The sequence below is a fragment of the Saccoglossus kowalevskii genome, chromosome 16, assembly GCF_978046115.1.
Source record: "Saccoglossus kowalevskii chromosome 16, keSacKowa6.1, whole genome shotgun sequence".
Classification (NCBI taxonomy): domain Eukaryota; kingdom Metazoa; phylum Hemichordata; class Enteropneusta; family Harrimaniidae; genus Saccoglossus; species Saccoglossus kowalevskii.
Window position 1 is genome coordinate 14,464,233 of NC_140656.1, and position 27,714 is coordinate 14,491,946.

Sequence of the window (27,714 nt, forward strand, 5' to 3'; positions counted from 1 at the left end):
CATGTGTGGCAGAGATTTTTGCAAAACTAGAGCTTTGAGTACGTTTGATAATTTATTACATTTCACCTTGATGAAGAGTATTTGTTAAATAATGTAAGCAATACTGATTTATGCGTAGAGGAAATTTGAAGCACACTGACATTTTTCAAAATTAATATGCCATTTTTGTTTAAACATTTTAATATCGCATTAAATCATCCGGTTCTGTGTTCATCTGGATGTAGCATCTAGAAAATTATTGAACATGCCCAAAGAACACTCCATGCGCATGTGGTGGCAATTTTGAATTGACAGTCAACTGACAATACGAGTCAATAAACACAAATCGTATTAAAGCTGATGTGAAATGAGACTATTGCGATTGAAGACTACAAAACTGGAATGAAACTTTGTTGTTCAAACGCTTTTTATTGAATACTTTTAAAGTAAACAAGATTAGGCCAGTGTTTAAATCACATCTGGTACGATACAACTACCCACAATACATTATGGCCAATGAAAACAGTTTTTCACTCATAAAACCATTTGGTTTTGTGACAAGCGCCACCATTGCCTTGTGTTGAAATTATATTGTTTTTAAGAATAATGCAAACGAGATGATCAGACTGGTTTTACTGGAACTGACGAAGTTCATTGTGGAAAATAATTTGTGTATACATGGTGAATGTCATGTCCCAAGTCCTACCAGGGGTAGTAGATAAAATGCACTGCAAGATGAAAATGAAACTCCAAAATTGTGTTAAATATCTAGTAGATCTCAGACACTCAATATTAAAATAAAACACCTTGTGTAAAACATAATAACTATTAATGCATTAAAGGCACTTTTATTGGGTACATCAGATAATTGCACAATATTGAAAACAAACAAGTTCACACCAATAATTATACTCGTTCTCGGCAGCCATTCTCAATTGAAAACATTCTTGAACACAAACTTGGTAAAATTTTGCACTGTTCTTGTACCGGTATACGTACAGGCTTGGGTCCATTCTCCGCTCAACAGATTTGGTCATTAAAAAGCACTTGTCAGTGTACCGTTATCTTTGATTCTAATAATTTCACCACTTAAAACTTGGGTTTGCAGGGGGTTACATGAGCATGCCCTTCTTAACAGCGACAGTTTGGAGAATGGTAGTGCAAGTCGTGTTGGCAGTCTCGAGTCAACATAGAATAGTATCGAGGAATTTTGTATTGTATTGCATTCCACAACCACAAATTCATAGACGTTAGAATCAAAGTCTTGTAGAAAATTAGTTTTCTAAAAAAATGTTTTTCTGTACAAGAATTTGGCAAATTATCCATCTTTGGTCCAAAACTGACATAAAATCTGTCAATACACAACACACAAGAAAAGCAAAATTCAGCCATGAAGGTTTAACCTTTTCACCACCAGTCTTTCTCGCCCAGATTTGTCTTCACTTTTTTTTTCTTGTATTCTTCAATATTTCTGGGAATGAACCGTAAATTTGGAGCCAACAGACAAAATTTGAGTCAATCTTTACCCAAAAAATTTGCTATTTTTGTCCCAACCTTCATAAGGAAAGTGCTGCAGAACTATTTTGTGAATTTGTGTTGAAAAGAGGGAACTGGTGGTGAAAATGTTAAAATGACAATGACATAGTTATAACAACTGCATATTCAAGTATTATTCTCTCAACGATTTGTCTTTTTTAAACATTTTACTATAGTACCTTATTGTCACAAAAACACTAATGCCTGTAAGTGCCCAACTGACTTCTACTGAGCATGCCATCAACCAAAATGTAAAAACGCATTCATTATTGTGCAAGCCCTTCCTATGTATATACGCACTTCTGATGACAGTGTCGCTATAAAAAGATCAAATATTAAAACAAACTAGCTGATGTTAAAAAACATGTCAACAGTAAATTCAATTTAATAACGGTGAACTTCTTAACAGAAAAAATTGAAACAATATCGCCTTTCATATCGACCACTTGCATGCCGCGATGCTTCGACAAATAAATTAAACGATGAAATGTACAAGAATGTTATAAAAACTGTACACTCCCCAAAATAAACACAAAGAAACAACCTGAAAACTGTACAATAGGAAATATCCTCTCAAAAAGTCTATAATATGCACAAAATTAGACATGTCAAAAGATTTAGAAAATATCATTGATTGTAACTGAGAAAGTGGCCTTCGATATAATTTTGATGTTCACTAAGGCATTTCACTGTAAAGTGCGGACTTATTTTTGACCAAATTTCATGAATCTCGTAATCAATGATATTGATAGGATAAAGAAAATAATCAAATTGCTTTTACTATGGCTGCATACTACGACCAGTCGGCCAATACAGCAGTACACAGGGTTTCTATGTATGGCAGCATTATATTCTTAAACAACTGTTCTGATGAATGCGATCAAGTGCAATAATCTGGGTTTTATTCTGCAAACCTAACAAAGAACTGTGGTCTATTTCATCTATACCTAGTACCAGTACCTCAGAACTAAAAGACAGCGTTTGCTCTATTAGACTACCTATATAACAAATACTCCATTATTTTTATGCTGTATCATAACAGCACCCAAAAAATAAACTAATCTGGAACACTCGCTAATAGTATCGCATCGGCCATCTGCTCGTCACACTGTTTTGTATCCATTCTTCAGTGTGCATGTTGAAGATCACATTTGATTGGACGCATAAGCAAAATTATCTACCAATCAGATACCAATATTAACATTTCAAATATGCCAGACTGACTTTATTCTGAGTTCCTGTTTTTTTTTTTTTTTTAAGAATCCTTTGCGAGTGTGATCCAGATTCAAAGGATGGTCACTGGCAGAGTTTCAGGCAGAGTTTCAGGCAGATTTTTGATTTGGCAGGAAATATACATTCACCATCACTGGCATGTTAGGAAACACAGTTCAGCATTGTAAAATGTAGCCGACAAATTTATAAAATTGTATTGATTTGTTTTCAGTTGTTACAGCATGGTTGCTCTATATCCATAAATACAGAAAAATATCAAGCATTGTCCACCAGAGACCCCCTTCCTCGCATACACAGAATTTCAACATATTTACGATACTAGATAGGAGCAATCTGATTGGCTAAACATTTCTCTATTTCACTTGAGGCAGCACAACTAACATATGTTTATAGAATAAGCTAATATTTGGAGGCAAAAAGCTGGAACATTATTTCTTGAAAATTCAAGATGTATCATATCTGACAACTCTCAACTCAAATGAATTTGGATTCAAAATTAAGTAAAAGAATTGCGCTGAACATGAAAAAGGTGAGTTCTACAAGCATTCTACACTGAAACACAGTAAATCATTATTTGTTAACAAACTTGCAATTTCATTTCAAAAATTGTAGGAAATGTCAATGGTTAAAGGCGAAGTCAAAAACACTTAATGTTTTCAGGGATATTACAATGTTGGTTCTTGGTTTTCCTGATGAATTTATTTTGGTGCCCATTGTGAAATAAAACACACTTGTCGTTTATAAGCTTGACTGATAGAGCAAAGAAAGATACTGATAGTCTTGCAAAAAATTACCAGGTAATACAGATGTGTAAAATAAACAAATAAGCATTTGCAGAGTATATCCTACGTATAAATACAGTGTATGATGCCACATTGCTCCGTCAGTTGTCGCTGCGTACAATCTCCCAGAGCTTAGTGTGGATTTTAGACATTGTGGCAGCATAATCTTATCTTCTATTTAAATTAAATTAACTGACTGGGTTGGATCTCTACTCTGTTCTAGACAAGCCACTGACATAATGCAGCATGTAAGTAGTGAGAACAGTATGAAATGGAATCTAATCCTCTGGAACAGCTGTATTGAAATATTGAACGAAAAAAAAACGCTGAAAATGTTTGAATCAATCCAGTTAAATCTCACAAATGTTATCCTTACAAATAGACCAATATCAAATCAACATAGATGATCACAACACACACACACAGGTTCCTGGAGTAAAAAAAAAATGGTTTGGTATAGAAATAATTGTAGGGTAAAATAACCACCGGAAATGGTTTTCCATCTAAGAATTGTTTTGTTCACAAAATACTAATTTTGTATTACAGAAAGATTGAATGCTTTTTCTATATTATTGTTTCAATTCTCTTGCGTGATTTGATGGAGATAATTTTCTTCTCAGAAATACACAATGAATACAAGCTGGATGTGATGAGTTTCTCACAAGCTGCTTGCGATATACCCCCACAGCTATGTAAGTTGATTTTTGTCAGTCGCTTGCATCGTTGCAAGTATTCTATGCTGTTTTCTGTCAGTTTGTGGCAACCTGTCAGATCAAGATCTGAAAATAAAAAGATAGATTGTCAAAAGTTAGTAATGATAATGATTAGATGCAATGTTTTAACACACGAAATAGATAAAATCGCATCAATGTATTTAGAGTCTGTTAATTTCAATTGAGTGTGCACTTTGACGCACATTTCCTAGCAACAAGGTGCTTCTGTAGAAATGACCGAGATGGGCAAATCAATATCAATCAGGGCAACAACTGTTTCATTAGAATAGAGGAAATCTCAAATATTTTTTTGGAAATGATTTACAACTACGATGTATAGATGAAAGCAGTACCAATGAACTATACAAGTTTGTCATATACTATACATGTCAAATGCTGATTTGTCTATTAAAATGAGGGAGATTTCCCCCAAGTGATGAATCTACATAGATAATACAAATATCAAATCAAACCAAGTAAACTAATTGACACAGCAAAAAGAAAACTGATTGAAAACTTACCCGTCAGCTTATCTCTGAAAGGAGACTGCAATGAGGTGATCATATCAACAGATTTATCAGTTAACAAAGTACAGTAACTCAAATCTAACTTGCTTAGCTGCCGACAGTGTTTGATCACTGACACCATGGCGGCATCAGTCACATCACAGCCAGCCAATAACAGATGCGTTAGGTGACGCAATCTCGACTGTTCGTCCAAGCAACCAGGACGGTGGTCCGACGGAGGAGACAACAAGTCTTGTATTGTAGATTCTCTTATCCCTTCACACCATCGCAAATCTAATTTTTTTAATAACGGACAGGTGATTGTGCAGAGTGCAGACACAGCAGACCAAGAGCACCCAGCGAGGCCAAGTTCTTTAAGACTTGGAAGTCTATTCACCAACCAACTCAACTGTTTTTTGCTGATATTTGTATATCCAAGATCCAGCGATGTGGGCTGCCGCCGGATGATTCCACTCATTGCTGATGGCGTGATAGGTGCGATTCGTGTTAGATCCAGTCTATTCCACAGCCTTTTATCGCAGCACCAGCGATTCCATGTTTTACACACACTCATACAACGACACAGATCCTGTTGTGGGAGATGCCTGAACACAGACATCCAGAGTTCTCGTTTCACCATGTGGTTATCTCCACTATCCAAAGGCAGAGAGTCTGGAGGAGGACTTACTGGCCGTGGCCGCACAACATGTCGTTCCATTTCAATAGGTTTTGCTGGAATAAAGTTAGTAGGTTTTGATATTCGCCCACCGACAGTCCGAGGGCTTCTACGCATCCCATTTGTGGCATTATTTATCGGCGTATGAATGGATGTTGACGGTTCAGGTACAGCTTCTTTCTTTATTTGCACTTCACACATGTCTAATATTCCCTGGGATTTTTGTCTGTTATTGCGCATTTCCTGTATTTTCTTCTTCAATAACTTCTGTTTCGCTAACAATTTCTCTCGTTTAATTTTTAAAGCTCTGCTAAATGTGCTTGGTTTCCCCACTTTGGGTTTTCCAAGGGTACCCTTCAACGAGGGTCTCCCTAGGATACGCCTCTTTCTTTTCAGAAACATTGTCTGCCTGCCGTCATTACCCTGCAATCAAAGTACAAGTATGGTCAGTCATATTAGACTGCAAAAAAAAAGTTTACCAAAGAGAAATGCGTGCACATGCAGCTAACCCAACCAACCCTATTCCCAGAGCATAATGGATTAATCAGAGTTTATATTTTACAGCCAGGGAATAAACCATTGTGCAAATTCAGAGGGAGCATGTTAGTTTCAATCAGCTTTTTTCACCAAATTGTAGCTATCCACTATATTGTATGAATCACATCACCATGGAAACATACCATTATGCAGTGGAAGTAAGGCTGACAAAGACTATTAGTTAACAGAAACAGAAATTAAGTTAATTACCTGTTTAACATGCATAGGAAAATTCTAGGCGACAGACAGCTGTATTGTGAGAGGATGGAGGATCAACTGGACTGGGCAAGTGGCATCAAAACAATGACAAATTAGGTGAAAGGTATCCACAATGTGAGAGCTTCAAAATGAATTACGGATGAAAAAAAAAATTCTGATTTCCAAGTTGTTTCTTCAGAGCATTAAAAAAAAAATACACTTGTATGTACATTTAAGGAAATGTTGGTTATTTATTGTTTTTAAATATTTCCAGTTTGGAGTGGGATAACTTCAATGGAAATATAACGGATCTTGTCTCTACTTCCACTTGCAATTTCAAAGAATACTGATAAATGGAGCAATGCAATTACAATTTGTTTAGCATTGTATGAACATTTTTATATTAAAACATCCATAAAGTAGCATCTTGGAATTGCAAATCAGTGTTCCCATGGAAACTTATTAAATGCAACAATTTGCTCGCAATTGGACTCCTGTAACCTGGGTATTCAGGTCGAACAGTCAAAAAGATTTTTTAACAGACAACTTGGAAATCAGACATGGTGTTACAACACGATTTCACAGCATGTTAAACAGAGCAGCCATAGATCTTGTGTTTGAACTTAGATAAACGTTTGAAAGTGATTATTCACTTTTTTTAAATCAAGAGATGGAGGTGATTTGTACAATATACTACACCAATTACATCATTCTAAATTCCTCAAATTAAAGAGAAGGGGAATCTGATAATTGGGGGAGGGATTAAGTTTGTTATGGTATAGCAATTTATGTTTAAAATAAGACCGTGCTTGGTACTGAGTACACAGGCCATTTGGAATGCAGTGCCTTTTGCCCGAGACCCATGGCTCACCAATTCTTTGCCTACTTGGACCTAATCAATAATGAATACAGATCATATAATGGCATAAAATTAAAATTTGAACACCCTAAGTTAATGGCTTTTTGTAGAAACAATTTAAACACATTTAACGTTATTCATGTTTCCCCAGCTAAATAAATTCATCCATTCATTCATTTGACAGTGTAATAAATCTGATTTCATAACATCTCTGCACAGAATACAAACAAATCACTTGCTTGCTAAATTATTTATGAAGCTACAACATGGCATTCTATAATGCAATTCGCCATTGAATTCAAGTCATTTTCCAAAGAGTATATCATGTCAATCACGCAATTCAATGTCACAGTATTGGGGATTGCTATAACTACAATGTAGACTGGGACAATATATGAATCTCCAGAGGTGACGGCTCCCCGGACAAAATACAGAATATTTAGCCTACATCCTTCTCTGGGGGGGGGGGCCCTATTTATACCAGACTTAATGCCTAATATTGACATTTGGCAATCAAAATTTAGGTTTATATCCTATGAAAGCTGCCTCAACTAAACCTGCCATGCCCCCCCCCCCCTTACATCATCTGTATCGGCTCTGATGTAATCACTGCCATAACATGGGAAGATGACAATTATATCTATTTTCATTTTTTTTTTAAATTGATGACATGATAAAATTTTTTCAATCAACTTGATTAGAGAATTCAAATAATGTATATGTAAAAAAGAACCCAGAGCCAAAACATAGATAAAGCAAAACTGTTTATTGATTCAATCTAAACTAAGTGGACAATACTCGTGCATATAAGAAACAAGACCAGACACAGGCTCCTCAACCACTGCCACAAAATCAATCTTCAAAAAAGTTCAGTCACTGCATGCATTTAGTTTAAAATTGTGTGTCGAAAAAAACAACACCCATGCCAAATGAGACAGGCAATTTAAGGTGGTCTGTATTATAAGGGACTTTTTCACCAGCCAGCCCTACTTTAAAAGAACTTTTTTTTTAAAACCAGAGACTATTGTAACAGTTGCAAAACAGCCCATGCAAGGACCCACACAATTGAGGCAGAAACATTGTAAAAACAGACATGATAAAAATAAGTTTGGTACATTTCTAAGTTGTTGCAATCAAAATATGTTAATAAGCTACCATACAAATCCTACAAAAATAACCGGCAATATCAAAAAGTTATGGCAATTTTTTTTTGAATATATTTTTATATATATATACATATAAAATTCAGTAATGTTTTATAAATCAACAAACGCAGAGTAAAATAGAAGGCGCCTTTAGAAGAAAACTTGAAAATGAAGTTCAATGGCAGCCAAATTTGAAAAATGAATACAACATCTGAATATAAAGTTGGTAAAACAAAAGTTCTGCATAATAATTGATGACTCGTCTTGTCATCAGTAACACGATAAAATATTAAATAGGATCTCGACATTTCAGGAGTTAAGACTATGGCCAAAAAAAGTCACTATTATTTTTAGTACTAGTAGTAATGTCCAGTGTTAATTCTTGTTTATATTCAAATAAAATACAGTAACATGTTGGAAAGACTCTGGTCATCACTTGCATAGTGTTACATATATGCCGATTTACAAAGATGTGCAAATGAATTTGTTATTCCACTGTCGGAAGAAACCCCACCCACCTTGATAAAGCTACAGTCATGATCTACCTATTAACTGCACAAGTTAATGCAAATACTAGTGGACTTGTCAGTCAGCGAAATATAATAATTGTAAATAATGTAGATTATACACAAAATATTAAAAAAAGTACAAAATTGGAACCTGCTCACAAGGCAACAACTGTAAAGTAAAACTACAGGATCGTGTGATTATAATATTGGACTATCAGGACTACACACTTGTGAAATAAATCTAAGATAAGTCTTGAGTCCTAATATCATATCTTTGTGATGTAAACCCCTACGTGTGATTAAAACAGAACAGTTTTTTTTTTTTTTTTAAGTGTTTCCTATCTAAGAGACTTTTTAGGAGATTGTAGTACCTCTTTGTCCCTTGGCCTTTTTCCTGGTGTTCTGCTTTGGAATCTGGAGGAAGACAGAGCACCACGCCCTCGTCCAGTTTTGAGCTGAAACAAAAATAAACGTCTGATAAAGTCCTGAAACTTGCAGTGGTTTGTGTATGAAATATGGTTGTCAATGCATAATGATAATATCCCATCAATTTCTAGACATTGGTGCAGTTTAAAAGTGCATGATAGGTCTCGCATTTTTAATTGTACAAGACACGAGTGAAAAAATCTAGGGTTATTCAGTTTTGAGGGAAAAATGAGGGTTAGGAGCAAATGTAGGTGGGGTGGGGGTATTTCAATTGTTAAGGTCTAGTTTCGGCATGGTTTGAGGTTTGAAACATTGAAAAAATAAATTGTTTGCTGGCAATGTAAACGAAATACAAATGAAACAATATGCGAAGAAAACACAGACTTGATGGGCCTCATCTGACTTTTGTAGCATCACAGCCAATGTTTTCAAAGTTTTACAAGTTGTTTTTATGGCATGTGAGCTATACTGTGACCGATTCATAAATTTTTAAATCTAGTCCAAATAGCTAAGAATACACTAATAACTCGTACCTTTTTTTTGGTGGTGGAATCTGGTGTTTTTCCTGGGCTTACACCCTATAAAAAAGAAAGAACATTTCAATATTGAGAAACAAAGATAAACAAGTCATTGAAAATGACACAGATCCTGTTAAATTTTTGAAAGTTCTCTTTGTGCTCGTCACGAGCGTGTCCTTGAAACTTGAGTTCCAAGTGGCGAATACAATAGATTGTTTATTTACATCAAATTTGAACACGTGTTGCGTGACGACCCCCTCCGGTTTAAGACGTAGCAAAGAAAAACATAGATCACAAGAGAAAGCATGTCCAAGTTATCACATTTTAAACAAACAAGATGGCCACCAGTCGATCAAATTTGATCAAATTGCAAATTGAATTGACATGTACATGTATCCATTTATGACATGCTAAATATCAATGAAAATGATACATGGGTAACAGAGATATAGTAATATGGCAAAAATAAAAACAGCCGTTATTCGGCCATCTTTGATCTGATTATGAAACAAAAAGACCTGTATGATGTATGTGCCAAATACGAATGAAAATGGTACATAGATCTTAGAAATATAGTACTGGTAGCAAGGCCAAAAAGTCAGATGGCTGTCAATCGACCATCCTTGATCTGATTTTGAAACAAATTGTCATGGACATGTATCCTAATATGTATAAAGTATGTGCCAAATTTGAATGAAAACAGACAAAGCATGTGCAAAATACAACATGGCTGCCAGTCGGCCATTTTGAATCGAATCGCTAAACAACTGCATGTGCATATGTCCCACATAACATACTAGGCACATGCAAAGAATGAACGGAACGGAATCTGTCCAAAGGATTCTGAAATACGACTCCGGATGGATGGACACACAGACACCGAATAACAAGTCCCCGTTTTCGGACTTTGTTGTTCAGCCAAACTGTTCAAGAACTTTGGGTACATTTTGGGGCAAAGTCTGATGAGCAACAGTAAAAAAAAAAAATGCTTATAAAAATATCAACAATTCCAGAGTCAATGCAAAGTTACTTTTACAAGATTGTGCCAACACCTAACAGTCTGGTCAATCAGAAAGCTGCTTGTTTTTTTTTTTTTCAACACATCAAATTCTGCCTTTGACTCAACTGCAATTTTTTGTGATAAAACAATTTGGCTGAAAAGGGCTATTATTGTTTCATGACATTGTGGACAGGCTGCAAGTAGACTTGGCATCACTGAAATGGAACACTGTCCATGGAACTTTGTACGAGTTCACCACAATGAAGTTCTATTTCACTCCATAACTATTACTGAGAAAAAATACTTTGTCTAAAACATCTGGTTTCATTTTGTATATCAAATAATTACCTACTACAAATGTACCATTTTCTATATATTATAATTCACAACCAGATGGGAAAACGGTTGAACCTAATTTGATTCGCAAAAATATGAATAAAAAAAAATACAAATCTGAATTCTTGTAGTATTCTGATACAAGAACAGTTTGTGTGTATACATCTCCACAGGTGATTTTTCAAGAAATACACATGCTGTCGAGGCAAAATGAAAAATTCTGCAACAGACTGACTAAGTACTCACCTTTCGTTTTCTCGACGTGGAATTAGAACTGCCTTTGTCTGATGACTTGACAGGACTTGTCCTTGATTTAGAGGTACTCGGTTCATTCTGTTACAAACAATGAACAATATGTTATGTTATTTAAAGACACAATCTCTGATGAAAAGCAATTTGTAATGATGCAACAAGATTAAAACAGAAACTATTATAACCTTGCTCCTTGAGAATCTAGATATTAACAAATAAAAATTCAAACCAAAAATGGATACAAACTAACAATGTACTAGCTGTCTGGTTAGATTAGTTACAATTTAAAGGCAGTGCTGCATTGCGTTCCATAAGTGACTCATAGCGAAATACAAATTGCTTGTAAAATACATTGTACACATGTAATTCTGACATGTGCTGCACAACGACCAACATCTTTTAAGTTTTGAAACGATAATATATCTGAAAAGAATTTCACGGAAAATGCTGGCTAAAATTCAGGTGAGAACAATTTTGAGCAAAAATGGACAATTACAAGGAGATATTATTCAAGTTTTTTTAATAATACAGTAACAGTAAAAACACTGATTTAGAATTGTTTTAGGGACACATCATGCGTACATGAAAAAAATAACTTATAAATTATTATATCATTATGATTGAAGAGCGAGTGAAGACCCCCAAAAAGTAAAAAACAAGCAAAGGATAATTTTAGATTAAAGTTCACAAATATCTTGAAAAAAAATACATACAACCCATGTCAAAACTGAACTTGTTCAATAGCACAAACGCGTTAATAAAATATCCAATTTAAAAAAAGATTATATAAAACTACGAGTTATTGTAACCACACGATAAAAGTTTACGCAACAGATGATGACAACGACGGACATCTTTAGTCTATCTAATGATGATCGGTTAAGTTAATAAGCGCAATGATCATAATATCAATCTAACCTACGGCTGCTCATGTTTACAACAACCACTGTAATAAGTAGACAAGGCAATAGTAATAAGGATTACTATCCAGATTATAGAAATATATTTTATAACTATAGGTTTACGAGGGTGAATTGCAAGAAATATGCCACTGGCAAAGAAATTACATGACACTAAGCCTTAAAGATTAGACAAGCGAAGCAAATTAATCTTGGGAGATTTATGTTAGAGAAATAAAAGTAACTTGTATTGGCCTGGGGTATGCAACTAAATTTAATACTAGTTTGGACGAATTTGAAAAGTACAATACCCAAATGTTTTGAATTTGTGCTTAGAGGGCTTTGAAGAGAAATTTACTGTGGGTAAGTACAATTTGAGGTCACCAAGCTATTTGGCGAGAAGGTACATGATGATTCATTTGCTGGTTTTTATCATCCTCAAAAATAGTTATGGCAAATCAAACTTGTGAAAAATGAAAGTTTGGGCAATAAAATGAAATTGTTTGAAAGTAAAATGTGTTTGTAATATGACATGCATGCAATCAATCATACTTGGTATATATTTCATATTTGGTGGAGCGTCAAAAAAGTATCGAGGTCTATGTGCGAAAGATAATGCTGGTGAATAACTAGGCTCTTAGTAACTGACAGACATTTAACTCAACGCACATCTTGGCTGAGTGATATCCCTCCAAACTAAAATTGTTGCTAATTGAAAAACAATTAGCGATCTTGTGTCAATGGCATAGGCGAGGTGACAAATATTCAGGAAATAGTACCTTATCACTGTCCGAGCTTTCACTGCAGCATTGGGGGCACTCCCAGCTATTGGAGAGGTCTTCATTGATGACGCCCACATGAGGCTGGCCTTCTGTTTTCAGACACTCTGGATGCACCACTTTAAAACATACATTACATTCCATCAATGTAATTATTCCACCATCTTTCACTCGTTCATCATGGTCATCACCACCACAAAGTTCACAGCATGCGGTATGAGGCAACACGGGCTAGTCAAGAAAAACAAAATAGGAATTATTGTACATTCCTAGCCAGGAGTTTCAGGTGCAATAGCATTAAAGTTTATGTACAAAGACAAAGATTAGACCAGGGATATTGATCAATTCCTATATATACATAATATGCACCCATACTGTGAATGGAACTCCTTATTTGCAGATTTCACCTTTTATCAAAGAGTGCAAAAAGCCCAGTGTTTTCGCTCAACAAATTTGCTGCTATTTTCCACAAGAAAGTAAAGACAATTATCAATTTTGTTGCTAATGGATTATATTAAGTTGCTCAAATAGTCAGTTTCTCAATTTTTTTTATTTTTATTTACAGATAACTACAGATGGAAACCGCGCTATATGGCTATTGACTTGACACAAGCACTTTGTCATGAGAGGGCGGGAATTTCATGACAGCTACATCACAATAACATAACATACGAAGGACAAGGATGTCATAGTAACTCTAGGAAAGCAATAAAAACAATTATTGACACACACTGACGAACAGAAAAACTATAAAACTTACCGACAAGCATTGCCTTTGAAGGCACGATTGTTTCATGCGACCAGGACCGCCATACTTTTTCATATCCTTGCAGAAAGAACATTTGCTGCAATCACCTCGTAAACAATTTTCACATTTCCGACACCGTGTCCGCCTTCGGCGCACAGCACCAGGTTTAGTTGGTTTGGAAGTATGAGCCACTTTCGGCTTGGTTCTTGCCTATAGTACACAAAAAGAAATAGAGACAAAGTTAGCAGAATTTTCATATATACAACAAATGCAACGCTCATATATTGAACTTAACTCGCGTCATTCAATATCATGATTGCACTCCACTTGCACACTATCCGATACATAACAAGCAGCCACTTGACTGAGATAGCTCCGCTGTTAGCAAGCAATGCACATTTCAATTAAAGAACTGAAGATATTGTTAGAAACAGAAAAAGAATTTGAAAATATCACTTTTTATCAAAGATGACAAAAATATTTATATAAATTAGAGAATTGAAGATATCATCACAAAATGAACAAATCTCAGGTCTACTTGAGGTACATACACACATTAAAGCAATAAGAATTGTAGTTTCCAAAAAGAAGTCGAAAATAGTAAAAAGTTGACACTGACAATAGACTCCGCCAGACAATCACTCGTATAAGCTCCGCTCGACAAATAAAAAGGATAATGAAAAAAATTAGTGAAACTGCAACATCAAACCTAGCGTGATTGAAACTGGCAAAATCAACTCTTTAGTTTGCAGATGCATTCGAATATTGGCATTTTCTGTTGTCTTTTTACGTCAAAAATGATTGGCATATTTGAACACAACAAAACGACAATAGATGACACTGTACTATCCAAATTTTAACAGAAATCCATCTACTGTATATGCATGTCTGAAAAAATGTTCTTGATAAAGACAACCAAAATTATTCACTGGGTTTTAATAACTAAAATCCGCTAAATTAACAATAAAATAACAATATGTAAAATAACAATAAAACTCGCTGTTTTCTTTACCCCTTCAAGAAATTAAAACCAAGAATGTGCTTAAAACATCGAAATAGTGAAATTACATGTCAGTGAAAATAAATGGTTTTACAGTAAAAAAGTTATTTGTTTTATCATTTTTTTTTTTTACTTTAAATTTTAAATGAAATCATTGAAGAGTAGAGTACCGGTAATAGGGGAGTTTCCATTCAGTACAGTGAATTTTTTTCATCAGATCAGAGGACATTTATTATATAGGACAGTCAAGTTATTAGGTCAATATTCAGAATAATTGCTACACGATAAAACTGAATTTCTCAATATTTGAATTTTAATGCATAGCACTATGATCTTATTACTAGATGGAAATGCAATTCTAACATTTGTACAACTCATTGATATGCCAAACGCATGCAATGCAGAGTGCCATCTGGATTGTTAACAATTGTTTAGCATAGTAGAACTAAATAAAAAAAAATATTTGAAATATAAAAGCACCATATGGCCTCAATACAGTCCATCTGTCAATTTGCACAGAATAGAAAATTACAAAAAAAGCACAATAAATGTCAACACACCATTGTACAATTATTATAAGTCAGAAATTCATACTTGAAAATTCAAATGCAATTCAAATAAATTATTTTTCGACTTCTTAAAATTTAATCAGGCATGTCAATATTACAATTAATTTTGAAAATTTCCTTTCAAGATCCTGAAGAGCAAGCATTTCCACTACCATTGTGTTCGAAGTACAGACAAGCCCCGTAGTTTCCAATATTCTGTTAATCCCTATTTATACATTGTTACATATTGATTTGATCAGCACTTGCAGACACTTTTAGTTTGTAATGGGTAAAAAACAATATATACCATATTTGCTCTTAATCAAAAAATGCATTTATTGTATTGAGGATCATTATATTATGATTTATTTTGGCAATAGATAATGCATTCACATATAACAAAAAACTAAAAGAAAATATGGTATTCATACATTTATCACCGGTAGATGAATTGCAATTGAACTAAGGAAATAAATGAACAAATAAATACATTTTTTAAATAAATCTTCTAATGGGAGCCATCTAAAGAGGTATAGCATAACGGTACATGCATGTGTATGCGTGGTGTGTCAACTTCAAATAGCTACATGCCATTTTAGCAAATTTGACTCCATGCATGAATTAACTGAATCTTAATTTAGCTAAAGTGCCAACAATCTCATTGTGAGAATATACTTTATTTTAAATTAGTTACAACTTGAATTAGCGAAATTACAGAATAGCTAAAATAACATGCTAGCTAAAAAGGCGTGTTTTACAGTATATTTTTACAGCTCATTTTTTGGAAGAAACCTGAATATGATGACACAATTTTGAGATACATGCAAAGATAAGATCAAAATTCTGATGCGGAACAGAGATTGGAAATCAAAAGTACCTGCATCTCATGGAAGATGCATATTACATTCAAACCTGTGTATAATGATCACCCAAGGGACTTCATTAAAATGGTCGTATGTGGAGGTTGCTTTTTTTTTTTCATGGAATCGCCACTTCATACATTGAACATAATATTTGTCAAGAAAATATTTAAATGGTACTGTTGCAACATTTATTTGGATAGAACATCAAATAAGTTTGGTATCCAGAAATGATCTGGCCTAAAGTGGTCGCTATATGCAGGTGGTCTTTATATGGAGATCATTAACCTTCACCACCAGACTCGTCAAAATTTGTCAGCACTTTTTTTTTTCTAATATTCAATATTTCTGGAAATGAACCCTAATTTTGTAACCAACAGACTAAATTTGAGTTATTTTTCAGTTTTTATCAAATAAATTCAGCTATTGTTCCAATTTTCTGATGGAAATACCCGACTATAAATAGGACTATTCTATGAACTGTGATGGAAAAGAGGGAACTGGTAGTGAAAAGGTTATCGCAGGGTCGACTGTACATGTGATAAACTTGAATATTAACTGTACTCAAAAACCAACGAGTTGGGAAGTAAAAATAAATAAATCATTGTAAAATTAACACAAAGTAATAAATATTGGCAATCATGTCTATAATATATATTTTATTTAAATTTCATCACAAAAATGCTTTATGCTATGGAGGCTATTTTGTTTTGATAAAATACCAGCAGTATAAATAACAAGTGACTGACTGTAATAACATGGGCTTCTTTCCTACACCTATAAATAATTACTTGGTTCAGGGAAAGAGATTTACTAAAAGTTGCTGGTGGTTATATGCACTGTTAATCTCGCAAAGTCCAGATTTTAACTTTTTGATCTTTCCCGGGAACAATTTTGGTGCAAAATTTGCCTTAACCCCCCCCCCCCCCATGTTTATTTTATTATTTTAGACCTAATAGACTGAACTGCCTGTAGGCTACAGTTTATGGAAATTTCGAAAAAATATGAAAAGGTTTTTTCTGTTGGTCAAACTGTTGAACAGTGGTATCGCTCATCAAAGCCACTTAGCAAAAGTTGCCTGCCTAATTTGATGCATCACTGTCCTTTCGCAAGCACATAAGGAAGTCAATATTTGTTAAACCCCCCCCCCCCCAGGTGAATTTTGCTAAGATACTGGTTTGTATTTTAAAGGAATAGTTCACAGATTCCTATTTAACAAAATGCGCATAAATGTGCATTAGTGGTAATTTGCAATGGCTTTATTAACATGAAAGTATTGGGAGAAGGTTACAGAAAATTTAATAGATGTTAATATTATAGCAAATGATTGTGACAGAACACAAAATAACAGGAATTCAATTTGTAAATTAGATAAAAGCTGTTTGATAAAATTTTCAAAATACCAGGAGGTACGATCCTTTAATCAAAAGTTCACCCAGGCACTTGCTATATATATATATATATCTATATATATCACACTGTGTGCAACAACATGCACCAAAACAGTATTTCTATTTCACATGTTGCGTTTCATGGTTTGAAAAGGTAAACACTGATTACACATTTGATTTTTATTTCAAAATTGTGCTTTTATTTTGATTAATCTAAAATTTTGATATAAAATTCTGGACCTAGTCAGTATCCTAAATATACATGTACCCCCAGGGTGAATATAAAATTTAAATATAAATTAATGACAAGCAGCCTCTCGGCTGAGATAGCTCGGCTGTTAGCAATGTACGTTTCAATTAAAAAAATCATTAGAAAATGAACAAATCTGAGAGAGGTCTACCTGACATGAACGACGGACACTGATGAACAATCACTAGTATGATAAGCTTGGCTTAACATTTTGAAAAAGAATATGTAATCAAAGAAAGCTTAGAAAGAACTCCCGTGTGCTGAGAGTATTGAAGACACAGTAAAAATTATTGATGGAATAGCTGAAAACTAATTATGTAAATCAGGTAACTGATATGAACAGATTTAAGTGTAAAACTAAAGGTCTGCACAATGTACCAAGTTTCATTGAAATGTGATTAGAACCCAAAAAATATTAATTATTATGCTAATTAGAGAGTTAATATAAACAGATTTTAACCCAAAATTAATCAGGCTGTCTATTGTCCTAGAGCATTTATGTACCAAGTTTTATTCAAATGTGATGATCAATACTTGAGATATCAGTATTAATTAATTATGTTAATTAAGTGATTAAGAAGCATACATATTTACCAAAAACTAATATGGTGTATAGTCCTAGGTTCATGAAATGTGATGGTACTCTTTAAAAATTTCATTGAAATCCAATGAGTGGTTTGTAGACATCAGTGCAACAGCCATAGAACAGCAAAAAATTAACTAATTATGCAAATTAGGTAATTAATAGGCACAATTATTTATTTCAAAATTAATCAGGTCTCTGCATAGTCCTAGAAAATGTCGCAAGTCTCATTGAAATGTGATGATTAGTACTTGAGATATCAGATGAAAAGCTGAAAATTAACTAATTATGCTAATAAGGTGATTAATATGCACAAATATTTACCCAAAAACTATTTAGGTCTCTGCACAGTCCTCAAGTAACTATGTACCAAGTTTCATTGATATGTGATCATTACTACTCGAAATATCAAAAGCTGAAAATTAATTAATTTATGCAAATTAGGTAATTAATATGTACTGATATTACCCTAAACACTACCAGGTCTGTACCAAGTTTTATTGAAATGTTATGATTAGTACTTGAGATATCAGTGGAAAAGCCGAAAATTGATAATAATCATTATGTAAATTAGGTAATTTTTGTTTATTAGTAGCACAGGTGCTCAAATGGCAGGTGACCAAATTGAGTCGTATTTTTGTGATCCAGTATACAATAAAAGCAATTTTGAATTTATGTACAACAAGAGTTGGCAGAGCCATCTCGATGCTGGGAAAATAAGAGTATTTAAAGGTGTACATGTTTTGGAGCAATGGATTGGCAAACAGGCAGAAAAGCAATTTCAAAGACTTTGACTTTGTTTTAATGAAAACTTGAAGTATCAAGAGGGTACCTGTTATTTATTTACTTTGGTTACTCAATTTTTAACAGAAGGAATTAAACTAAATTAAATAATCATGTTTGTTTATTTTGAACCCTAGAAATGACTACTGTTCAACTCGGGACGTTTAATTGTACTTAGCGTATGTTACTATGAAATTCGAGAAAAACAGTCAACAATGACTAAATGCATGGCCACAGCCAAATCGCTGTTTAATTGAAATAAAAAAAAAACAAGTCATTGTCAATGACACGTCCCCGTTCCGTTCATATTTGAGTGACATATACATTCAAAGCAGATCATGACCGAAATGCACCTGCATATGTACAACACATTGTGCTAAATCTGAACAAAATCCATCCATGCATGACTGAGATCCGGTTCTGCAATTGTGAAAATATGTGATTTTGATGCATTTTCGGCCTTAAAATGGCCATCATTCCGCTATTGTTAAGCAGATCATGAAACAAATGCACATATCTATTTGTGACATGATGCACCATGTGTGTGTGAAGTTTGAACTTGATCAATCCAGACATGTCTTGGATACGGATCCAGAACTGAATTCTTTAACAAAATGGCCGCCAGTCAGCCATTTCGAACTTGATCCGAAAAAAAAAAGACGTGCATCAAGGTCCTATTATGTTTAATGTATGTACCAAATTTGAACAAAATCCATCCATGCATAACTGAGATCCGGGTCCGGAATGGTGAAAATGTGCGATTTCAATGCATTTTCGGCCTTAAAGCGGCCGCCATTTGGCTATCGTTAATGAGATCATGAAACAAATGCACATACATATTTGTGACATGATGTACCTTGTGTGTTTGAAGTTTGAACTTGATCAATCCAGACATGTCTCGGATACGGATCCAGAACTGAATTCTTTAAAACAAAATGGCCGCCAGTCGGCTATTTCGAACTTGATCCGAAAAAAAAAATGACGTGCATCAAGGTCCTATTATGTTTAATGTATGTACCAAATTTGAATGAAATCCGTCCATGCATAACTGAGATCCGGGTCCGGAATGGTGAAAATGTGCGATTTCAATGCATTTTCGGCCTTAAAGCGGCCGCCATTTGGCTATCGTTAATGAGATCATGAAACAAATGCACATACATATTTGTGACATGATGTACCTTGTGTGTGTGAAGTTTGAACTCGATCAATCCAAGTATGTCTCAGATACGGATCCAGAACTGAATTCTTTAAAACAAAATGGCCGCCAGTCGGCCATTTCGAACCCGATCCAAAAAAAAAAATGACGTGCATCAAGGTCCTATTATGTTTAATGTATGTACCAAATTTGAACAAAATCCATCCATGCATAACTGAGATCCGGGTCCGGAATGGTGAAAATGTGCGATTTTGATGCATTTTCGGCCTTAAAATGGCCGCTATTCGGCTATCGTTAATCGGATCATGAAAAAAATGCATGTGCATATGTCCCATATAATGTGTGATGTATGAGTGAAGTTTGAACTTAATCGGTCCATGCATGTTCGAGATACAGGTGATCACGGACGCACACAGGGCAAAACATAAGTCCCCGTTTTCGGACTGCGTCCGAACGGGGACTAAAAAACTAAGAAAACAGGGAGCTATAATACAGGAAGAGAAACACGAGCGATTAGTCGAACAACAGGCATTACGGCAGCCATGTTTGTTTCACCTCGATCAATACAATATTACCCACAATGCAATATTCCCATAAGCGTGGGTGTCTGTAAGTTCATAGCCAAGCGTACTGCGGTCAAAAACAAGGTAAGAAATTACATGACAAGACCATCCCTATTTACCGCCGAGTGTAGACACAGTAGTAGACATAATCCCGATGGCAATAGGAAGTTCGAAGGAAGCTAATACTGTTGATTTATAACAGACGAAGTAAATGAAAATCACTTTTCAGTCCTAGTTGAGGCACAAACGTAAATGAGGTGGTAAACAAGAGACGATGGCAACTCCACGTTGTGGCAGATTTACACACTACTACAGTTTACAAACACCACGGTCAGTCACACAAGGTCCCCCAAATTCAAAATGGATTATAAATGCGTTTGGGAACACGAGACGAACAATTGTGCATACTTAAATGACGACTCCACGTTAATAACGCAGTGTGAAAATGGTAATTTAAACTTTGCTTGCAGATTTTCCCGGGCAGATTTACATAATACTACAGTTCGATAACACTGCCAGTCACACAAAGTCCATCAAAAGGGAACTGCAAGTTGTATAATGCCCAAACAGTACCATGATTTCACAACTTTCGAATACGTTCGCTTTTATCGATGTCCACTGTACACCAGTAAATGTCTTCCCGTTTGCAAGAACACAATGCCTAAACTATCAGAAATCTGTAACACATAATTCGAGTGGTGGTTTAACAAAAATAACTCATTTGTTAATTCAATCCATCGAAAAGTACAAAAAACATTTTCACAAACGATTTTTATTATATAAATACACTTTGAAAAGAAACAAGATTCATAAACATAAATCTATTTTAATACATTCTCACAAATTACTTATTTTCTAATGGAGTTTCATCACAGCACAAACTTTTGGAATCATGCACACGTGCGAGTACTTCAGTGACACATTTTATAGCTACGCCCAAAATAGTCCATTATTTGTTGTGCAACTGTGACCAAACGACATTCTGTTAACATCCACACATTTTCATAAAATCTCCATGCACTTTTTGACCTTTCATAAGTACAATACACTACAATTTACTCCAGAAAAACAATTTTCTTGGTACATTCCTACATTCTTGCATACTAATGAGGGGTTCAGACACATTCCAAGCTGAACAATTTTCTTGGACTAATAACAAAGCTGGTCAATCCTTTCCCAGCAATACTATAGATAGAAGGCACTTTTAATAGAGCAAATATGGCATAATGTTTCATACACGACATGGCTATTAAGAAAGGAAGGTGTACTTACTCTAAGTAATGGCTGTGGCCATTCTACAATTGGTTTACCACTGGCAGCTAAAACTGGATCATCATTTGCATGATCTCGTAACAATTGCTGTAAAAAAAGAATAATTTAAATAAATCTATTCAAAATTACAAATTAGACGTTGATAATTGTAATGATTTGAGGCGATGACGTTTAGTTTAGTTATTAGCATAATGATATTGATACATTGTATGGAACATCTGGTGAGTATTTAGACTCAGTTCCAGGTCTAGCAGTTGAGCAATATACACCTTGGCTACAAGTGCTCCTCTCCAGTGCGTTATTCTCCTCCCGGATTTGGTGACCAATACTCACTTGGTTCACTCTACCTTGAGAAGTCTGTTCTCAGTTTACAATGATGTACAATAGGGCTGTCAGTGTTCTCACTATAATAGCATTTTTGTTGCACAAGACATAATTGCAATAAATGGGATTATACAACTCTCTGGATAGTTTTTAAGGTCAATAGAGTACATGTGTTATGGCATGGTTTGTGGTTGGGGTTGTTACAATTAAAATTATATACCCATTGCATACCGGTACTAGTATTTCTATTACATTTAGCAGCATATATCAAACTATACACACCTAAACTACATCATTAGTTTTAACGCTTTAATATGGCTGGCCAAGAGTAGCTCATCGATTTTCTTTTATCAACAATTAACGAATATTAACATTATAATGAAACGTATCATTGTTGATTACATAGTCCCTTTATTGTATCCGACAGATTGACAATCGATGACGCAAGCTGAGAAGAACAGTCAATCAAAATTCATTAAAAACATAAAATTGGCATGCACATGCAAACCACTATTGAACCAGTATTGGACAAGGAGCGTCAGAAAATGGCCAACAGTTGGCCATTTTAATTCAAATCATAAACTAAAACATGCAACATAAACCAAATCTATCAAGGGTGATGTTTGTATAGCGTTTTAATTAAATCAGCCGAGGCATGATAATAAACTTGATGACCTGTTGAAATATTTTGGCAAAAATCGGCAAATTAGTATTTTGGGGACAAAAAAGCTGCTATTTGGTGGAATGTCATTGAATTTAAAAAAAAAATATTGTTCATATACATGCATGTATATTATTGTGTCTAGTCAAAAAATGATCACGCCATGTCCGAGAAATGATATGAAGGCAGACAACCTCATCTCAAAGGGATTTGAAGTCTGAAAGAAAATCTATTCTTAGTTGAACAATCATGTTAATGTGTGTGAAGATTACTTGTACCTTGATAGATAATTAGAATGGAAATCTATAGGGGAAACAATTCATTTGTTTTATTTATGAATAAAACAAATATTTGTATCTGAAAAGCGCGCCAGAATTACAATTTTTTTTTTTTTCATACTTATCAAATGTTATTACATGACAATCCCCAATCAAATACATTTGCTGCAAGGTGAATAAAGACTTTAAAGGAGACTTATTATCTTTGGAATTAGACGCAGACACTTTGGTTGGTAAGCAACCCAAGTGTTCCAAATGCCAGGTCTAAACTTTTCACCACCAGACTTTCAGTCCAAGATTGTTCTGCACATTTTTCTTGTACTCTTCAATATTTTTGGAAATTAACCCTAACTTTGGAGCCAACAAACAAAATTCAAGTCAATTTTCTGTTTTTACTAAAAAAATTTGTCTATTTTTGTCCCAATCTTCTGAAGGTTAAGTGCAGACTACCGGTATAAACTGAACTACCGTTATTTTGTGAATTTGTGATGAAAAGAGGGAACTGGTGGTGGAAAGGTTAAGGCATAGTGTGACAGACCCCAAAATTAGCAGCAGCCAAAACAAAAACTACCAGTTAGTAGCCAAACTGGACTTCTAGTAATATTTATATTAAAATAACAAAATCTGGGTTGTCCTAAACAGAGTGAGAGTTGATTATTTCTAAGTGTGAAAGACAGACAGACAGACACGCACACACACACACGCACCAGAAACAAAATACAAAATTTGATGTAATTTTAATTGTTACAAAATTGGAAAGTGTTAAATTAGTCTTAAAATAAACCAATCTGCACATTATTCGCTGATACATGTGCATGAATATGGATACAAAATAAAAAACATTATTTGCGGCTCTATACCTAGAAAAATACAACTGTTGCTAAAAAAATAGAATGTAATGATATTGTTTATATTAAATAATGCTAGACAAAGGCCTATTGTTCAGTCTACAAATAGAACACTGATGATAGCCGTGTCCAGTGATTGGCCATAGTTCATTGGCCGTCTGACATCCAAGGTTACCATGGAAATTCACTGAAAAATTGTGGATAAAACGAGGTTCCTACAAACACTATTCAAACATAATTGTTTTAGGAAACAAACTCAAAAATGTTATTATCGATAAAAGACAAAAAAAAATAAGTCATTGAAAATGACACAGTCCCTGTTAAGTTCTCTTTGTGCTCGTCATATTAAAGTGGAGGGGTTGTCGCGAGCATGTCCTTGAAACTTGAGTTCCAAGTGGCATATACAACAGATTGTTTATTTACATCAAAACACGCGTTTCGTGTCATAGTAATATGGCCAAAATAAAAACAGCCGTTATTCAGCCATCTTTGATCTGATTATGAAACACACTGATATGTATGATGTATGTGCCAAATACGAATGAAAATGGTACATAAATTGTGGAAATATAGTAGTAAGGCCAAAAAGTCAGATGGCTGTCAATCGGCCATCCTTGACCAGATGTTGAAACAAATTGTCATGGACAAGCATCCTAACCTGTATAAAGTACATGTATGTGCCAAATTTGAATGAAAACTGACAGAGCACGTCCAAGATACCGCATAAAAAAACAAAAACAAGATGCCTGCCAGTCGACCATCTTTGATCCATCATGGACATGTATCCTAACATGTATAATCTATATACCAAGTTTGAATGAAAACTGACAAAGCATGTCCAAAATACAACATTTTCAAAAAACAAGATGGCTGCCAGTCGGCCATTTTGAATCGAATCGCTAAACCACTGCATGTGCATATGTCCCACATAAAGTACTAGGCACATGCAAAGAATGTACGGAATCGGTCCAAGGGATTCTGAGATATGACTCGTCCGAACGGGGACTAACAACCTGATGATTTGAGGTAATAACTGTTGCTGCAGTAGAAAAGGACAATTACAAATGTAGTTTTATTCAATTTCGAAGTAGAATTTGATTATTCATTTGATGACTTCTAAAAAGGTTCAAACCAAACTGAAGATTATATTTTCATTATGTGTTCATGCAATGAAATTAGAGTGGTCACAGGTCAAAAATTATAAGGAAAAATTGTAAATTTTGTTTTTGCTTCATGACACAAAATGAAAAGCCTTAAGTCATAAGCCGCCTACTTTTAAATAAATACTCGGAAAATAATACACAAATGTACAATTCAGCCACCTGTTTTCTTGACTGAGCCTTCAAGTCAAAATCTTTACATTACAATACAGAATAGAAATACTCATATCCAATCAGTTACATGTTTGTATGCTCATTGTGTAACCCTTCCTGTATCACAAATGCATAGCCAATAAAAGGGGCACCGGTAATGCAAGTATAATTGTCTTGATGTGCAGGAGCACCTATCAAAGCTGGACGTCTACCAACACATGCAACACAGGAATTGTACAAAATACACAAGTAATTCAAAACATGGTATTGGTAAATTTTCTAAAAACCATCATGACATATCTCACTGTAGTATCATAATGCTTCTAATGATTTAACCATAAATCAATAATCATTTCTGGAAGAGACCTAATTGTTAGAACCAAAATTACACTTTTTGAATGGTTGAATTTGAGCAAGTAGTTGTAGAAATAAAGAAACAGAAAAAGTAATTAAAAAGAACTCTAGCTACAACAAGTGTTTTTTGTCATAGGTGAAATCTAATATCTCCCAAAATCACACAACCGAATAAATAGAAATATTACGGTACCATAAATGTCAATTTAACACTGCGCAAAAATATCAATCCTGACTGAAAGTATACTCAAATATTCATCAGTAAAACGAAAATTAAAGTTACTATTATGAAATGTAAAAATCTGAAAGGGCTCCCTAGGCACCTGCATGTCAAATAAAAAAAGCAATCTGTCTTATAGTATTCAAAGAGAAAATGAAAAAGTGAAAGTTGACTGATGGCTGACAACAAACAATCACGACGACACTTGGTCATCTTTAATGATGAAGCTAAAAAGATCTATTGTCATTTTTCTGGAAATAGCATTGCTTTACAATACGAGATGTTCTGCATGAGAGGTTCAAATTAAGGTCTGCTAAAAATTTATGTTAGGGCAGGAAGGAACTGAGATTTGCAAATGTATTTTCTCAAAATATCCAAATGTAATTTTAACATGATTAAACTCTGAAATGATTTAATTTCTGTAAACAAATTCATAAAATTCATTATCGACAGACAATAGAAGAGTTTCCAGTTCTCTGGCATGTTTCATGGTTGCCATGTTACAAAATGTGGTCGCAACTGTAAGTGGCAAGATCGTTTAACTCAGTTTTTCGTAAGTTGAATACCGGTATACACGCCTGTATATTATATCCCCAGAAATATTTTACAAATATATGGTAGGTAACAAAAGGAAATGAACAATATTTTGTTCATATTCACTTTAAGCGTATGAATGTAAAACAAGTATTCTATATTTTAGGAAAGGTTTGTGAAGATTAAGAAGCAATGAAGAGGACTAAAACAGATAATCAAGAAAACTAAAACGGGTTTTGTAAAATAACTGCCTAAAACTGCGCATTTATGCTGCCTGGAAGTGAATCCTCTTTCATTGATAGTAGCTAAGCAACGAGGAAAAAAACAACCCGTCTTGTTGATGTATTTTTATTTAATTTCTAAGCTCAATGAGAAAATACGACTAGATTTATGCGGTTCCATTACAGAAGAATCTCAAAGGATATTATATTGTACAAATTAAAACAAGTTTCAAATCAATTGATGACAAGAGGTCAACAAAAAGGAAATTTCACCAGCAAACCATGAATTTTAATTACTGTTTTACAAGTTTTCAGGATTGCAAATTATCCTTGTAAAACCTCTAGAGAGTTGAAATTAATTTTTTGGAGTTTAACATTTTAACCAAGCATTAAACAAAATGGAGCTTATGATGCATGTCAAACTGAAACATAATAGGATGCATTGATTTGAAATGAGTGAAATTAATATAGAAATGTGAAATTAATATAAAAATGTGAAATTAATATAGAAATATATGAATTTATTTCAATATTGGGTGTGCTGCCAGGTTGACCTAATTCTTTTCAAGTAATCATAAATGGAGGAAATTATACACATGAGATTTTCTATGACTACCTGGTATCACTAAAATGACATGACCAAAGCTAGAATTACCAGTAGTAATAGATTGAGAAACAGTCGTACACTACCCACTACAACAAATTCATTGTAAATCCACAGGCATCAAAAAAATGACACCAAAACATAAGGAAATAAAATTTTAACGAAATATCAAATAGAAAACGTCAACAATCTGCCAATATTCAAAACGCGCTGAAAATCAATGAAATTTATTAAATACATTTTCTGCAATTTGCACATTTATTTTTCAGTCTATTCATACAATTAAGTTATAGTCCCAAAAGAATGAAATCTCAGTCTAA

The 27,714-nt window shown here is 34.2% G+C and overlaps 1 protein-coding gene across 1 annotated transcript in view; it reads right to left on the reverse strand.

Annotated features, from left to right (window-relative positions):
• Positions 1-801: 801 nt before the first annotated feature.
• Positions 802-27,714, reverse strand: part of LOC100371879 (lysine-specific demethylase 2B-like) — a 48,348-nt gene continuing 21,435 nt past the window's right edge. The window contains exons 11-18 of the mRNA XM_085490888.1: positions 22,038-22,124; positions 13,644-13,841; positions 12,884-13,114; positions 11,200-11,286; positions 9,633-9,677; positions 9,015-9,128; positions 4,765-5,848; positions 802-4,309 (exon numbers count right to left, since the gene is read on the reverse strand). Of these exons, the coding sequence (XP_085347014.1) occupies positions 4,095-4,309; positions 4,765-5,848; positions 9,015-9,128; positions 9,633-9,677; positions 11,200-11,286; positions 12,884-13,114; positions 13,644-13,841; positions 22,038-22,124 (2,061 nt within the window). The 3' untranslated portion in view covers positions 802-4,094. The remainder of the gene's footprint in view (positions 4,310-4,764; positions 5,849-9,014; positions 9,129-9,632; positions 9,678-11,199; positions 11,287-12,883; positions 13,115-13,643; positions 13,842-22,037; positions 22,125-27,714) is intronic.